The sequence below is a fragment of the Dipodomys merriami genome, unplaced genomic scaffold, assembly GCF_024711535.1.
Source record: "Dipodomys merriami isolate MVZ:Mamm:240054 unplaced genomic scaffold, mDipMer1.0.p SCAF_15, whole genome shotgun sequence".
Lineage (NCBI taxonomy): Eukaryota > Metazoa > Chordata > Mammalia > Rodentia > Heteromyidae > Dipodomys > Dipodomys merriami.
This window is the reverse complement of record NW_027202826.1, coordinates 4,540,987-4,557,380: the sequence shown is the minus strand read 5'-3', so window position 1 is coordinate 4,557,380 and position 16,394 is coordinate 4,540,987. Positions and strand designations below refer to the sequence as shown.

The following is a 16,394-nucleotide window of genomic DNA, read 5'->3' as shown; positions in this document are numbered from 1 at the left end:
GGCCTCATGCATTCAGGGCAAGCACTCTACCACCGAGCCACCTTACCAGCCCAGGACAGGGTTCTTTTTAGGACTTTTTTATGGTTACCTTTTTTTAAATTTCCTGTGCACTCCTAAATTGTTTTGCTTTCTGTCAATATTGATCTCTCAAAAGAAGAAAAAAATAGGCATTCCTGAATACATATATCTACATAGACATATAGGTAGATAGATATATGTGTAAATCTAGATATATGTATTCAGGAGGCTGTAGAAGCATTGCCAGTTTGAGGCCAGCCCATGTTATACAATGAAATCTTGTCCCAAAGCAAAACAAACAAAACGTATTGCAGCCTACGAACTGAGTACTAAGAGAAACTCAGCTGCTTTCAAGCTTCATGTGGAGTCTAGGAAATCACTAGTTCTATCAAAATTGCTTTTAATTGCATAGCTTTTAAACTGTGAAAGAATCGCCAAGATTGTCATGAGAGGATCTTACAACATCCTTTCAGAATTCATACCATCTTCATCAGCAAGCAGGTTAGATGAAGGTCATCTGAGGTAAGCAAGCTATCTCTGACCCCAGATTCTTGTTTTCCAGACAAGAAAAATGCCAAGGATGTGCTCAAGGGCAGCCTCATGAATAAGGGGACCAGCCAGCTGCTAGGAAGCTAGCTGGAGCCTGAAAGAGTCCTCTTTAGTAAAGGCCAATGTCACACTACACTGGGGTTCCAGAAACAGCTGGGAATTCAGAATGCAAAACAGCTTTAGGGTCTGCTGCTTACAACAGGAGAAATAGCAATAAAAGGCATATATGCATTCATTCAAGTCCATTTACTTGCCTTTGATTATTTCCTGTCGATGAAAAGCCAGTCAAGATTCGTCCCCAAGTACACCAAGGCAAGAATGAGCTGCAGAAGTAAATAGATGTGGTCTGACTTGTCAGTCTGGCCTAGCTCCTAGCGGTTCAGTAACAGTTAGGTGCTGGTCAAATGTGGTAAGTGTACCAATCTGTTTTCCTATTTTCAGGAATACCACCTTCTTGGTGAAGGGTCTGAGGAGCCCTGAAAGGGGCTTCCCTAGCTGTTCAATGATTTACATAGACCTGCCAGTACTGTGACTTGAACTCAGGGCCTCTAGCTCACTTGGTTTTCTCGCTTTGGGCTGGAGCTCTACCACTTGAACCATGCCTCCAGTCCATCCAGCTTTTTGCAGGTTGAGATGGAGTCTAGAGGATTTTTCTTCTCAAGCAGGCTATGAACACCAGCCTTCCAGGTCTCAACCTCCTGAGCAGCTAGGATTCGAGGTGTGAGCCATGATGTTCAGCTACCTCTTCTTGTAATGCTTTTTTTGGGGGGAGGGGGGAGATGGGGGGACAGTGTAATGACTTTAACCACTAGGAATAATTTCCCTCTCTTCCCCGGCCTCAAGCATTGTAAGCACATGCTCTACCGCCAGGCTACATCTTAGGCTTCAGTGTCGGACGCACAGGAAGAATCTCACGTTAGGAAATGGTCCCTTCCCTGTGACCACATGGGAAACGCCGTTTTACCCAGTCCTGGGCTTGACCTCAGTGCCCGGCGCTGACCCTGAACTTCTTGTGCTCAAGGCTGCCGCTTTTTCCTGTGCATGTGGTACTGCGGACTCGAACCCAGGGCTTCAAGCATGCGGACGAGCACTCTACCACTCGGCCCCTTCCCAGCCCCGGGCGTCATGGGCACCGCGGCAGCCGCTGGTCATGTCCGGACAGCCGGCGCGTCCGTGGTGCCTGCGGCTTCTGGGGCTTCTTCCTCCGGCCCCTCCCCTCGCCTGGTCCGAGCGGGAGAGGTAAACTGAGTCCGGAGCCTGGGGGCGGGGGGTGCACCTCAAGATGCCGGACGGTATCCCTGAGATGCGTCCACCGGCTCGGGAGCGGCGGGAGAGCGCCCGGGCGGAGGTGCGAGGTGCGAGGTGCCGGCTAGCTGAGGCCGGCGATCCGCGCGCGTCCGGGCGCGGGGCGGCGCGGGGCGGGCAGAAGGGGCGCAGGGCGCGAGGGGCCTGGGCGTCGAGTCGGGGCGGGGCGTCGGGTCGGGTCGGGCGGGGCGTCGGGTCGGGTCGGGCGGGGCGGGCGGGGCGGCGCGGGGCGGCGCGCTCGGGGCCTCGTGCCTGGGCGTCGGGTCGGGTCGGGCGGGGCGTCGGGTCGGACAGGGCGGGGCGGGGCGGGGCGGGGCGGGGCGGGGCGGGGCGCGGCGCTCGGGGCCGCGTGCCTGGGCGTCGGGCGGCGCGGCGCGGGACGGCGGCGGAGCGCGCGGGGACGCGATGTATCTCCGCCGGGCGGTCTCCCGGACCCTGGCGCTGCCCCGGAGGGCGCCCCCGAGCCCCGCGCCGCTCGGGAAGGACGGTGAGTGCCGGCGTCGGGCTGAGGAGAGGCGCCCCGACCCCGCTCGCACCCGGCCCCGGCCCACCCCGCGTCGCTGGGGACCCCGGCGGCCGCGTCCGTGGGCTGCGGTTGGCCCCGGCGCGCGGGCTGGGCCGCGGACCCGCGGCCGTCGCGGCGTGGGGCGGCCCGGCGGGGCGGGGCTCCCGGTGAGCCCGAGGGCCCGGCGGCCGGACGGGCGGTCGCTAAATGCCGTTGCGGGCCGGGCGCGGAGGGCCCGACGGGGCGGACGGACAGCCCGCCGCTCCCCGAGGCCTGGCCGCCGTCCGGCCCGCACCCTCCTCCGTCGGCGGGCCGAGCCGTGAGCGCGGACCGGCCCGGGGCCTGGAACGCCGGGCACCGGCGTCGGCGCCGCGGCCCGGGCCGGGGGACCCGGCGAGCGCCCCGCCCCCCCTTCCCGTCGCTGGGTGGAGGACGGACCTCGAGGGCTCCCCTGGCAGGTTGTGTGCGATTCCGGCGCCGCACACCTGGGCCAGACTGGCTGATGTTTGGAGTGGGGGTCTGCCAGGGCTTCTACCCAGGCTGGCCTCTAACGGCAGTCCCCCGGAAGCTCAGCCTCCCAGGAGCCAGAAAAGGGCCTGCAGGACATCTTCCCCCCCACCCCCCGCTAGGACACCCCCTCCCCTGCCAGGACACCCCTCCCCTGCCAGGACACCCCCCCTCCAGGACACCCCTCCCCGGCCAGGACACCCCTCCCCTGCCAGGACACCCCTCCCCGGCCAGGACACCCCCCCCTCCAGGACACCCCTCCCCTGCCAGGACACCCCCCCTCCAGGACACCCCTCCCCTGCCAGGACACCCCCCCCTCCAGGACACCCCTCCCCGGCCAGGACACCCCTCCCCGGCCAGGACACCCCTCCCCGGCCAGGACACCCCCCTGCCAGGGGCTCTGCTTTGGGTTTTGGTGAGGCCCAGGTGAGGAGGGGGTGGAGAGGGAACTCTGTCTGCCTCTTATTTTTCTTGGAAGTGTTGGTGGGCTGTGAGGTTAGGGTTCCTCCCGCTTCCCTGAGTCTCTATACCCAGCAAGAGAGTTGGTGTCCTCTCCCCCCCCCCCCCAAGAATAGAGGGAAAACATTCATTTAATTACATCTTTTGTTTTGTTTTGTGCCTGCCCTGGAGCTTGAATTTAGGGCCTGGGCCGCTGTCTCTGAGGTTTTCTGCCCAAGGCCAGTGAGTGCTCTAACCTCCTGAGCCCAGCTCCACTTAGAGCTTTTTGGTGGCTAATCGGAGACAAGAATCTCATGGACTTTTCCTGCCCTGGTGATCCTCAGATCTCAGCCTCCTGGCTAAAGCTAGGATTACAGGCGTGAGCCATGGGTGCTGGTGCCAGACTATTTTGTACTGATAATAACTGGGCTGTTTTGATGGGAAGGAGAAGAGAAAGATGAACTCCTTTACTCTGAGCCTTCACATACCCTCATATGCGCCTTGTTTGCTTAGGTGAGCAGGTTTAGAGAATTCCTTCTCCAGCTTGAGGCAAAATGCAAGCAGCTAAAACATTTCTGAATGCATCATTACCAGTACTGATGCTAACCATATTGATTCTTCTTTTATTTTGTCTAATATTTTTGTAGCACTGATTTATGTATCTTAAAGACATAGCATTGATAACACTTAAATTTGTCTTCATTTGAAAGCATTAATGAATGTTTTATTGGTACTTCCTACTTGGATAAATTAAATTGTTTCGTGTTTGTGTGTGTGTGTGTGTGCGCGCGCGTGCACCAGTACTGGGGCTTGAATTCAAGGCCAAATGCTCTCACTCAGCTTTCTTGTTACTCATGCCTGATACTGTACCATGTTACCTGTCCAGCTTAGTGATGGTTAACTTGTAGATGGAGTTCCTTGGACAGTTCTGCCTGGGCTAGCTTTGAACTCAGATCCTCCAGATTTCAGCCTCTTGAGTAGCTGACATAGGCCATTAGCACTCTGTGTGCACTTATTTTCAAGCGCAAGTCAAAGCCATAACCTTTCATCATAGGCTACTGGGCCCCCTTTTGTGTGTGCCAGTGAGGGGTGCGCGGGAAGGGGGTTTCCAAGAGACTGCCATTTACATCCAAACTGTGATTTTGCTACTATGAAGGCTTGAAACTGTGCAGATGTCTTAAGATCTGCCTTGTGCAGTTGTCATCTGTCATGCTCGGTGTTGGGCCACTTCGGGTGACTCTGACCTTCTCCAGACACACCACCCCATGCTAGCAAGCACGCACAGCCTTCAGCCCTGTGCCATTTTTCTTCGGTTTATCTGACAAATTCCTGCTTACTTTTGAAATGAAGAGGTGAGTCTCTTTGAACAGTTATCTTGAGCCAGCTAGCTGATTTTTTTCTCAGCAATTTTAATCTACTGAACAACTATTACAACTCTTTTCAAACTGTATCACAATTATTTGTCTATAAGTCTTTTTTTCTTGTTTTTTGTCGGTCGTGGGGCCTGAACTCTGGGCTTGGGTGCTGTCCCTCAGCTCTTCCGCTCAAGAGTAGCACCCTACCACTGGAGCCACAGCACCACTTCTGGCTTTTTCTGTTTATGTGGTGCTGAGGAATCGAATCCAGGGCCCTCATGCATGTGAGGCAAGCACTCTACCACTGAGCCACCTTCCCAGCCCCATCTATAATCCTTTCTACACACACACACACACACACACACACACATACACACACACACACTCTCTCTCTCTCTCTCTCTCTCTCTCTCTTTTCTAGACTTGAGCTTCTAAGGGATTAGGGACCGTGTTTGTCTGGTCCACAGTGGTATCCTTTATGTTTATAACAATTACAAACATGTGGGTGCTCACCTGTATTTGTTGACTGAATGCGTAAATGTCTCTGCTTTTTCTTTAAATTAAAAATGGTAAGCTCTATGAAACTTAAGCTCCTAACTTTGAGTCTATTGTAAAATTTTAATTCCAGGGCATTATAGTATGTACAAATTCTAGCACTGCAGAATAAACATTTAAGTAGATCTATTTTGTTTCCTTTCTTACTCTAAGTCATTTGTTTAGATTCATGTGCTGTAATTTTTTTTTTTTTTTTTTTTGGTTGGTCATGGGGTTTGAACTCTGGGCTTGAGCGCTGTCCCTCAGCTCTTCAGCTCAAGGCTAGTGCTCTACCACTTGAGCCACAGTGCCACTTATGGTTTTCTGGTGGTTTATTGGCCGGCTTTGAACTGTGATCCTCAGATTTCAGCCTCCTGAGTAGCTAGGATTACAAGTTTGAGCCACTGGCGCCCGGCTTCTGTGCTGATTTTTTTTGAAGATGTATTGGAAATGACTGCTGAAATGATGGTGACTCTGTTCAAACTTGCTTTCCATAGCATCCCTTCGCCAGATGTCATCCAACAAAATCCCTGGAACATCGAGATCCAATATGCTTTATTATCTGGTTGTTGGTGTCACAGTCAGTGCCGGTGGATATTATGTAAGTAGTGTTCAGGAATCCAAAGATTGATAATCCAAAGTTTGGTAAAACTCAAAACAGTGTTAAGATCAGGACATTGGATTAATGTACTCAGAGAATATCTTGTCATGTTTTCATGAGAATTTAGTGTCTAGATGATTATGAAGATTTTTGTTGTTTTGTCAGTTGTGGGGATTGAACTCAGGGCCTGGGCACTGTCCCTGAGCTGTTCTGCTCAACACTAGCCCTCTACCACTTTGGGCCACAGCTCTACTTCCAGTTTTCTGGTGGTCAGAGATAAGAGTCTCATGAACTTTTCCTGTCTGGGCTGGCTTTGAACCGTGATCCTCAGATCTCAGCCTCCTAAGTAGCTAGGATTACAGGCATGAGCCACTGGCACCCAGCTTAAAGTCTTACATGGAAGATTCAAGGTTCACATCTTTTTTTTTTTTTCCTTTTTGTTGGTTGTGGTCTTGTACTCTGGGCCTGGGCGCTGTCCCTCAGCTCAAGGCTCATGCTCTGCCACTTGAGCCACAGCACCACTTCCAACATTTTCTGTTTATGTGGGCACATTGAGGAACTGAATCCAGGGCCTTATGCATGTAAGGCAAGCACTCTACCACTGAGCCACATTCCCAGCCCTCATGTTCTTTATTAGAGTATTTATAAGACACTCAGAGATGAAAGTATCAGAGTGCAAAATTTTAGCTACACCCTACCCTGCACTGTTTATATGGAAGTTGACCTGGCACGCCAGGTCTTCCCTAAGACCAGTACAGAGGGACTGGCCAACAGGAGAGCCGTGCCTACAGGTTTAAAGAGACAAACACAAAGGTACAATGCCACTGTGCATCTGATCCTATAAAATAATATTTATTGAAATGAACACCAGGACATGGAAACAGGTTTTTTTCTTTGTTGCTGTTTCTGTTTTTCCTTTTTCTCTTGTTCTATTTCTGTCATTGGTGGGGTGGAGGGTGCATAGAAATGGAGAAAATGCAGCAGTGGTGCTCACTAAACACTGGTTGAAAATGAACGATACAACTTGTGGGTGGGAGCAGGAGGGAAAAACAGGGAGAGAGTGACATTGTCCAAAAAGAAATGTGCTCAGTACCTGATTTATGTAACTATACATCACCTTTACAGTAACCAAGCCCAAACCTTCTGGCAAAAAGAGAGCTAAGACAATATACTCAGCAATATCTGGAGTGAGATTTTCTTTTTTTGTTTGTTTGTTTATTTGGTCATGAAACTTGAACTCTGGACCTGGGAGCTGTCCCTGAGCTCTTCAGCTCAAAGCAAGCACTCTACCATTTGAGCCACAGTGCCACTTCTGGTTTTCTGGTGGTTAATTGGAGATAAGAGTCTCATGGACTTTCCTGCCCCGCTGGCTTTGAACCAGGATCCTCAGACCTCAGCTTAGCTAAGATTACAGACCTGAGCCACCAGTGCCTGGCTGAGATTTTCATTTTTGTTTATTTATTTTTGGTATTAGGAATTAAACTCTGGCTTCCCACATGTTCCAGCTTTAACTTTTTGTTTTCAGATGTGAATGCAGGCCAGGGAGACTGATTGAGTGTGAAATGCAAAGTAACCTATACATTGGTCTATTTAAGGTAGTTTCTGCACCATACTTTTTCCTTGGATAATCTGCATCCAGGTAATAGTGTTGTTTTTATGATGAACCCCAGCTTATCTTAATGAAGGTATCTTTGTTAGGCTCTAGCTATGGCACTTGGGAATCTTTTTTAAAAACTTGTGTGTGAGGAGGGGTTGAATTCACGGCTTCATAATCACTTGATTTTTATTTTTTATCATTCAGCCTGGTTGCTCTACCACTTGAGCCACACTCCATCCTGGCTTTTTGCTGGTTAGTTGGCTAGGTTTGAACCATGATCCTCAGATCTCAGCCTCCCCAGTAGCTGGGATTATAAATGTGAGCCACCAGCACCAGCTTGCCTTCCTTTGTCTTCACTGTATTTTCAGTTAACTCTGATTACCATTTTTAGAGCACGGTTCTCTTTTAGAACATTGTACTTAATGGCAAAAGGTTTGTAAAGGGAGAGTAAATGAGCAAATGGCATGCAGAGATTTCTTTGCCGCGCTGGGACTGTAGTTGTAACTTCTAATGATGATCACATGGAGAAGAACTATAAATGATTTTGAATTTGACCCAATGATTTTTAGAGCTCAAGAAGTAAAACTAAACACATATTTTTCTTTCTTTCAGACTTATAAGACTGTCATATCAGAGCCAGCCAAACACACAGCACATATTACCAGTTTAAAAGGAAAAACAAAAGCAGGGTCACATCCACTTCAAGGTAAAGTGAATTTCTAATTATACCATTCTTTTTTAGTTTTTTAGTCTCATGGAGCTGGGTGCTGGTGGCTCATGCATGTTATACTAGCTACTCAGGAGGCTGAGATCTGAGGATTACAGTTCAAAGCCAGCCTGGGCAAGAAAGTCCGTGAGACTCTTATTTCCAATAAACCACTAGAAAACTGGAAGTGGTGCTGTGGCTCAAGCTATAGAGCTCTCGCCTTGAGCTGAAGAATGCAGGGACAACGCCCTGGCTCAGAGTTCAAAAAAGTCTCAGACTTTCCTGCCTAGGCTCCGAACTATGATCCTCAGATCTCAGCCTCCTGAGTCGCTAGGATTATAGCATGAGCCACTGGTGCCCAGCTTATACTATTCTTTGGAGAGGCACTAATTACCATCATCTTAGCCTGGCAACGAACATTTGTTGTGGCTTGCAAACTTAAGCTGGAATGGCTCTGTGCAGAAGTTCATTCAGGAAGGAAAAACCCAACCAAACCCAAAGAATGTTTTCAGGGTTATCGGATGAGTGCACTTGATGAATGAAAGTGTTAATGTATACTGATGACCAGTGGTTTGACTTCTTTGCAAAGCAGTGTTATCTTTACCCTATTCAGACATCCATTCATGCAAGCTGGGTTTAGTATCTGTCTCTTTCAGCAGCCTGACCTTTCATACTCCTCATTACTGTTTTAAATCTTGCTACTATATTTTCACTAAGACCACCCCAGGGTCTTTGTACAAAGCACACTAGATATTATAACCTGTGGGGGTTTTGTCTGTTTGTTTTGCCAGTTCTAGAGGCTTGAACTCAGGGCCTGTGCCCTGTTACTTAGCCATTTCATTCAAGGTTGGCACTCTATCACTTGTGCTACAGCTCCACTTCTGGCTTTTTGCAGTTTAATTGGAGATAAAATTCTCTTGGGTTTGAACTCCCCAGGCTGGCTTTGAAACACAGTCCTCAGATTTCAGCCTCCTGAGTAGCTCGGATTACAGACCTAAGCCCCTGGCCCCTAGCATTCTAGTCCATTTTCCCAGTAGCCCTGTGAGGTAGGTAGATATTCTCAGTATTCCTATTTGACAGATGATAAAAACAGGTTGAGAGGATTTGTGATTTCCTTAGTCAGTAGCTAGAAAGGTGACATCATAGGAGGTTAAAGTTTCCCAATCTTTTTTTTTTTTTTTTTGGTTGGTCGTGGGGCTTGAACTCTGGGCCTGGGAGCTGTCCCTGAGCTCTTCGGCTCAAGGCTCTACCACCTGAGCCACATTGCTACTTCCGGTTTTCTGGTGGGTTAATTGGAGAGAAGAGTCTCTCAGACTTTCCTGCTCAGGCTGGTTTGAATCATGATCCTCAGATCACAGCCTCCTGAGTAGCTAGGATTACAGGGGTGAGCCACCAACTGGCCAGCAAGTTTCACAATCTTAATATGAGAGTAAGAAGTAATCTATGCCCTTTTTTTTTTTTTTTGCCAGTCCTAGTGCTTGAACTCAGGGCCTGGGCACTGTCCCTAAGCTTCTTCTGCTTAAGGCTACCACTACCATGAGCCACAGCACCACTTCTGGCTTTTTCTGTTTATGTGGTACTGAGGAATCAAACCAGGGCTTCCTGCATGCTAGGCCACATTCCCAGCCTATGTACATTTTTTAAGTTCAAAAGCGTTTATAGTTTTCACAATAAAAAAGAAAAGAAAAAAAAACTTCAACATGTGCTAAGTTAACTAATAAAAGATGAATGAATCCCATTAAAAAAAAAAAAAAAAGCCGGGCGCTGGTGGCTCACGCCTGTAATCCTAGCTACTCAGGAGGCTGAGATCTGAGGATCGTGGTTCAAAGCCAGCCCGGGCAGGAGATACCGTGAGACTCCTATCTCCAATAAACCACCAGAAAACTGGAAGTGGTGCTGTAGCTCAAGTGGTAGAGTGCTTGCCTTGAGCTCAGGAGCGTGGGGGCAGCGCCAGGCCCAGAGTTCAAGCCCCACGGCCGACAAAAAAAAAAAAAAAAAAGCGTTTATAGGAGCTGGGTGCCTAGTGGCTCATGGCCTGTAATCCTAGCTGCTCAGGAGGCCGAGAATTGAGGATCATGGTTTAAAGCTAGCCAAGGCAGGAAAGTCCATGAGACTCTTAACCACAAGAAAACCAGAAGTGGGCTGGGAATGTGGCTTAGTGGTAGAGCGCTTCCCTAGCATGCATGAAGCCTTTGGTTCAATTCCTCAGTACCACATAAACAGAAAAAGTTGGAAGTGGTGCTGTGGCTCAAGTAGTAGAATGCTAGCCTTGAGCAAAAGAAGCTCAGGGACAGTGCCCAGGCCCAGAGTACAAGCCCCAGGACTGGCAAAAAAAAAAAAGAAAGAAAACCAGAAGTGGGGCTATGGCTCAAAGTGGTGGAGCACTATCCTTGAATGGCAGTGCTCAGGGGCAGTGTTCAGGCCCTGAGTTCAAGCCCCAAGTCTGACCAAAAAAAAAAAAAATTATGGGAAAGCTCTCCATTTTCCTTCCAAGAGGCAGGCCTGAACCCCCACTTCTCTGAATCCTGAAGAGTCTTCACAGAGCTCTGTAGAAGCATTCTCTTGCTTGCCTTGCACCTTGCAGTCCATCCTGCTGTCTGTTGCCTGCGCTGTGCTCTGCGCAGTGACCACAGTGTCCTGTTGCCCCCGGGTTCTCTGAGGTAGCACTCTGCCTTGAGAGCTAAATCTTCTTGGCTTTCTGGTTTTCCTTTTTGTGCCAGAGGACACCCCAGAAGCTAAGGAAGAGTATTCAGGAGCCACTGAAGAGTGTGACGCGGGTGCTGAGGTGAAAAGCGCAGAAGAGACTCCAGAGGCAGCGAAGGGGCCGGTGGCAGAGGCCTTGGGGGCCACCCCAGGGGAGGCCATGGCTGTGGCTTCTGAGACTCGGCCCGAGGTTACAGCTGCGGCCCTGGGCGGAAACGTGGAGGTCAGTTCTGGAATGAGCCCCGGGGTGAGTCACCCAGCACCAGAGCAGGGGGGGCCCTACTGCCACAGCCACAGCCACAGCCACAGCCACAGCCACATGGCCCGGGAGAGCCACGGCCCCGGGGGATGTCCCGGGCCAGACAAGGAAGCCCTGTGGGCTGCCTCCAAACCCTGCGCTCAGCATGGCTTCCAGGGAGAAGCCCGTGTGGAACCCGAGGTGGCCTCCGCTCGAGACCAGTAACCTGCTTCAGAGAACGGTCCTCAGAAACACCCCGAGTCTGATTGCCTCTCCTGTGCTCTCAATAACCTTAGCTCTTAGAGACTTCTCTGTAGAAAACATCGTTGTGCCTTGAAGATGAGGGGTATCTGCTGATTGATTCTTAGACTTGAGAGATTCCAGATGTTACATGGTTTTCTACTGTCTAAAGTCAGACTGGGTCATTGCAGTAAAGCTTCCATAGTTTTACCTTTAAATTCACATTTCATATTATTGGAATTGAGTTAACTACGCAACTTCGATTCGTTCTGCTCTATCTTTGCCTTACTTTATTGTGTGTAGATCTGAATTACTGAGTTTGGTTTGAACTCATTTAATAAAAAGAGAAACTGTTTATAGTGTTTTTATTTTTATCCACAAAGACATACAGTGCAGAAAAATACACTGTATTGTACATGAATACACATACCACATGAAGAAATTAAACTTTTTTTTTTTTTGGTCAGTCATGAGGCTTGAATTCTGGGCCTGGACACTGTCCCTGAACTCTTCAGCACAAGGCTAGTGCTCTACCACTTAAGCCACTGCATCACTTCTGACTTTTTCTATGTATGTGGTGCTGAGGAATCGAACCCAGGGCCTCAGGCATGCAAGGCAAGCACTCTACCACTGAGCCACCTTCCCAGCCCCTGAAAGGATAACTCAAGTTATAATAATCTATGTCCCTTTCCCATCTGCATTACATAAGGGGTTGTACAGATGCTTCCAGTTCAGGTCAAACAGTAAATGCGGGTTTACATTCATGTCAGGATTCATTCATGCCGTGCATGCATGCCTGCATTCAACAAAGATTAACAGCACCTGCTTACTACTTATGAGACACTGTTTTATGTACTCCCCCAGCTTATGCTCTAGAGTGGGAATAGGTAATAAGACAGTCAATGGAAATAGACATTGTAGTGGGCTGAGAAGGTGGCTCAGTGGTAGAGCGCTTGCCTTGCATGCATGAGGCCCTGGGTTCGATTCCTCAGTACCACATAAGCAAAAGAGCCAGAAGTGGTGCTGTGGCTCAAGTGGTAGAGCGCTAGCCTTGAGCTGAAGAGCTGAAGGCCAGCGCCCAGGCCCAGAGTTCAGGCCCCACGACCAGACCCCCTCCCCCAAAAAAAGAAAATAGACATTGTAAACGCTGACTTATGTAGAAGTTGTAATTTTTATATAGGGTAGCCAGAGAAAGCCTGATTAAGGTATCTTTTTTGTTTTGTGTATATTCTGAGGCTTGAACTCAAGGCCTGGGTGCTATCTCTGATTTTTTTTTTTTTTAACTCAGAGCTAGCACACTACCATTTGAGCCACAGTTCCACTTTTGGTATTTTAGTGTTTAATTGGAGATAATCTCATGGGCTTTTCCTGCCTGGTCTGGCTGTAATGCTACTAGGGAGGCTAAGATGGAAGGATCTTGGTTCAAAGCTAGCCCTAGTTCAAGCTCCAGGGCAGACTGACACAAAACAAATTCAGTATTTATTTATGACACCTAAATGTTAAATAGTAATTACACATTTAAATATTTTCCAGTAGTAGTAGCTAGAAATTCTTAAAATCTGTATTTTCACCTCTTTTAACAACCAGGGCCGGGAATGTGGATTAATGGTAGAGTGTTTGCCTTGCATGCATGAAGTCCCGGGTTCGATCCTCAGTACCACATAAACAGAAAAGGCCAGAAGTGGCATTGTGGCTCGCAAGTTGGAGAGTGCAAACCTTGAGCAAAAGCAGCTCAGGGACAGTGCTCATGCCCTGAATTCAAGACCCAGGACTAGCAAAAAAAATTAACAACCAATATAATGAAAGTTTAACCACAATATCTCCTAAGCAACATTTTAGTGATTAGCCAGCCCAGGCGGAAAGTCCATGAGACTCATCTTCAGTTAACCACCAGAACACCAGAAGTGGCATTGTATTCAAAGTGGTAGAGCTAACCTCAGAGACAGGGTCTAGGCCCTGAGTTCAAGCCCCACTGTGGACCAGAGTGGGATAAAGTATGAGAGCTTTACTGTAAAGCATCTTGCAAAGGATGAAAACTGGCTGGGCGCCGGTGGCTCACACCTGTAATCCTAGCTACTCAGGAGGCTGAGATCTGAGGATCGCGGTTCAAAGCTAGCCTGGGCAGGAAAGACCGTGAGACTCTTATCTCCAATAAACTACTAGAAAACCAGAAGTGGTGCTGTAGCTCAAGTGGTAGAGTGCTTGCCTTGAGCTAAAGAGCTGAGGGACAGCGCCCAGGCCCAGAGTTCAGGTCCCATGCCTGACAAAAAAAAAAGGATGAAAACTGGCAGAATCACTTAGACAAAGTAATTCTCTTGGATGTATGTCAGGAATTTAAAGGATGATTAGGTATAAAATGCAACATTTTCCAATCAATATTGGTTATCAAAAATGCATGGAGCAATCCTGAATAGTTATTTTGAGATTCTCATTAAAACAATGGACAGAAAGTTGTCTCATACTATTTCTGTCCATTTTTTTTAATGAGAATTTTCTATTGCAAAGCATGGTATATTCCACAGCCAGCATTTGAGAGTTGAAGCTGGGTTCAGGGAAGATTAGATTCTGAATGTGTTAGTAGTTTCTGTGCCAGCTATTTGCCCAATCAGATAGAACCACTGATCCAGCAGTAAATGATTAAGCACATTTAATAATGTTTCTCAGAAGCCACTAAAATGTCAGGAGAATATTTTAAGTTTGTCAAGTCTTTAGTGAACAAGTTGCAAGATTTGTGAACAAAGACTGTTTAAGGGCCCCACAAATGGCTTCTGAGTAGGATGGTGATACTTAGGGTGTTACAGCCTGTTGAATAGGGTTAAACCTGTGAAGCCAATTGTTTCATTGGCCATTTTTTTTTTTGGGGGGGGGTCCGGTCGTGGGGCCTGAACTCTGGGCCTGGGCGCTGTCCCTCAGCTCTTCAGCTCAAGGCTTCCAAGCCCATTGGCCATGTTTTTTTATCTTACAAAATGAGTATTTTTATTGGGCTTAGGCTAAATACATTAGAAAAATTGCATCTTGAGAAAAATGCAGATTAGTTAACTTCATTAAAATAATAGTTACCAGCCAGGCACGGGTGGCTCACGCCTGTAAGATCTCGGGAGGCTGAGATCTGAGGATTGCAGTTCAAAGCCAGCCCAGGCAGGAAAGTCCATGAGACTCTTATCTCCAGTTAACCTCCAGAAAACCAGAAGAACTGTGGCTTAAAGGAGCTGAGTGCTAGCCTTGAGCAAAAGAGCTCAAGCCCTGCAGTCACCACCACCTCCAACAACAACAAACAAGATAATAGCTGCAGCCTTACACCCCTGGCTCACACCTGTAATCCTTAACTACCCCAGAGGCTGATGTCTGAGGATCACAGCAAGCTAGGAGTCCATCAGACTCATTACTCCTTTTTTTTTGGGGTGGGTGTGGGGGAGGTTCGGTCATGGGCCTGAACTCTGGGCCTGGGCGCTGTCCCTCAGCTCTTCAGCTCAAGGCTAGCACTCTACCACTTGAGCCACAGCACCACTTCCAGCTTTTTTTTTCCTTTTTGCTTATGTGGTGCTGAGGAATCGAGCCCAGGGCCTCAGGCATGCAAGGCAAGTGCTCTACTACTGAGCCACCGTCCCAGCCCCTCTTTGCTCCTTTTAACCAGCAGAAAAGCTGGAAGTGAAAGTATAGCTCACTTGGTAGAGCACTGGCCTTGAACAAAAAGCTGGCAGACAGTCCCCAGGCCCTGAGTTCAAATCCTAGTTCCAGCACACACAAAAAATTACAGTTATGAGTAGCAACAGAACTTACTTGGGCTATATAGAGTAATGAAATTTCCAGGTACATAATGTTCATAAATGAGTTAACCTATCTATTTTTCTCAGTTGAAAGCCTACTTAGTACTGTAAATGGCATGTTCATTCTATTTGTACTTCATCTATGACTCAGGTCTTCAGCCGTTGCCCTTTCCACCTTCAGCAGCAGTAAACTAGAGAGGGACGTGGGGGTTGGGGCCGGCCGCGTGTGCCTTCCATGCTTCAGGCCCAGCACCATCACACAGTCAGCTTCCGTGAGAACTGCGGCTGCAGGCAGATTCCAGTGCAATTACATGTGCCGCCTCACGTTAGTGCAGCTTCACTGGGCCTGAGGAAAGCATTGTTCCCAAGTGTTCAAACCTGACTCTTCAAATCAGAGTGACCAGCTTTCTCCCAAGCTGAAAGTTAAACAGTCGCTCCAACTCATTCCTTAAAATGCATTCAAGAATCCGGTCAGTACAGTAAGTTTGGTATGAGAGCTTTTGTAAGTGCTTGCACTGATACTAGTTTTCTTGCCCACTGAAGTCTCACTTCAAAGGAATTATTCATGAGAATAACAATACCACCTTAATTTGTTTTTACCTATTGGCTATTTTGATGACAGTAGTAGTTCCTGATTTTCTCAAAACTCAATTTCCTGTTTCTTCATGACTGTTGGCAGAACTGCTCATAGAGTTTTTGTTGGCACTCAGAGCTGACCAGCGTCAGGACTGGATGAGTTTTGTCTAATCCAGTCTCAAATGGAAATCTATATAAATAGTTAAAAATGAATGGTAAGGTGGGCACCGGTGGCTCACATCTGTAAGCCTAGCTACTCAGGAGGCTGAGATCTGAGGATAAGAGGTTCAAAACCAGCCCAGGCAAGAAAGTCTATGAGGCTCATCTCCAATAAACCACCAGAAAACCAGAAGTGGTGCTGTGGCTCAAATGGGTAGAGTGCTCACCTTGAGCTGAAGAGCTAAGGGACAGCGCCCAGGTCCAGATTCAAGCTCCATGACAAAACAAAAACGTGGTAAAGCTGGTGGCTCATGCCTGTAATCCTAGCTACTCAGGAGGCTGAGATCTGAGGATCGTGGTTCGAAACCAACCCTGGCAGGAAACTCTCTGTGGGGACTCTTCAATAAACTACTCAAAAAAGACAAAAAACAACAAAACAAAAAAACAGAAATGGTGCTGTGGTAGAAGTGGTAGAGTGCCAGCCTTGAACAAAAGAAGCTCCAGGAACAGTGCCTAAGCCCTAGCTCCAGGACTGGCAAAAAAAAAAAAAATACACACACACACACACACACACACACACACACACACACACACAC

The 16,394-nt window shown here is 48.3% G+C and overlaps 1 protein-coding gene across 2 annotated transcripts; it reads left to right on the top strand.

Moving 5' to 3' along the window:
• Positions 1–2,228: 2,228 nt before the first annotated feature.
• On the top strand, positions 2,229–11,646 carry Mgarp (mitochondria localized glutamic acid rich protein). 2 transcript variants are annotated; one of them, XM_070021994.1, is made up of 4 exons: positions 2,229–2,359; positions 5,709–5,812; positions 8,022–8,115; positions 10,836–11,646. In XM_070021994.1, the coding sequence occupies exons 1-4, from the start codon at positions 2,278–2,280 to the stop codon at positions 11,279–11,281; spliced, it is 726 nt and encodes a 241-aa protein (XP_069878095.1). In that variant the 5' UTR covers positions 2,229–2,277; the 3' UTR covers positions 11,282–11,646. The 2 variants fall into 2 exon arrangements, with proteins under 2 accessions (XP_069878095.1, XP_069878096.1); XM_070021995.1 differs by lacking the exon at positions 2,229–2,359 and adding an exon at positions 3,653–3,835.
• The last annotated feature ends 4,748 nt before the right edge of the window (positions 11,647–16,394 follow it).

What these genes read in the sequence shown, in the direction of transcription:
- Mgarp (XM_070021994.1), top strand. Translation starts at nt 2,278, where the DNA reads ATGTATCTCCGCCGGGCGGTCTCCCGGACCCTGGCGCTGCCCCGGAGG. An exon ending in CGCGCCGCTCGGGAAGGACG is followed by an intron (nt 2,360 to 5,708) that starts GTGAGTGCCGGC and finishes TGCTTTCCATAG; the next exon opens with CATCCCTTCGCCAGATGTCA. An exon ending in AGGGTCACATCCACTTCAAG is followed by an intron (nt 8,116 to 10,835) that starts GTAAAGTGAATT and finishes TTTTTGTGCCAG; the next exon opens with AGGACACCCCAGAAGCTAAG.